At 37.6% G+C, this 218-nt stretch overlaps 1 protein-coding gene across 1 annotated transcript in view; it reads left to right on the forward strand.

Annotated features, from left to right (window-relative positions):
- LOC119591237 (cold and drought-regulated protein CORA-like) overlaps positions 1-211 on the forward strand; it is a gene marked incomplete at its 5' end in the record, with an annotated part of 3,021 nt that extends 2,810 nt beyond the window's left edge. Inside the window, one exon of the mRNA XM_037939943.1 lies at positions 112-211. Coding sequence (XP_037795871.1) covers positions 112-211 — 100 coding nt within the window. The remainder of the gene's footprint in view (positions 1-111) is intronic.
- Positions 212-218: the final 7 nt, after the last annotated feature.

Consider the following 218-nt stretch of genomic DNA (forward strand, 5'->3'; position numbering starts at 1 on the left):
AAATATAAAATAGTATAAATATATTATAATTTTATTATGTAATAATATACAACAAAAAGAAAAAAATAATACAAAGAAAAGCCTAACATAACCCATATCGCGCCTCTCCAGCAAGCTGCTCGAGATCCTCGGCTCGCACGGCCCCGCGATAACCGCCATTGTCTCGCCCCATGTAAAAGGGAACCAGAGGCAATCTCCAACTTCCAGTTAAAAAGAAA

The sequence above is a fragment of the Penaeus monodon genome, chromosome 28 (genome assembly GCF_015228065.2).
Source record: "Penaeus monodon isolate SGIC_2016 chromosome 28, NSTDA_Pmon_1, whole genome shotgun sequence".
NCBI classification, from domain to species: domain Eukaryota; kingdom Metazoa; phylum Arthropoda; class Malacostraca; order Decapoda; family Penaeidae; genus Penaeus; species Penaeus monodon.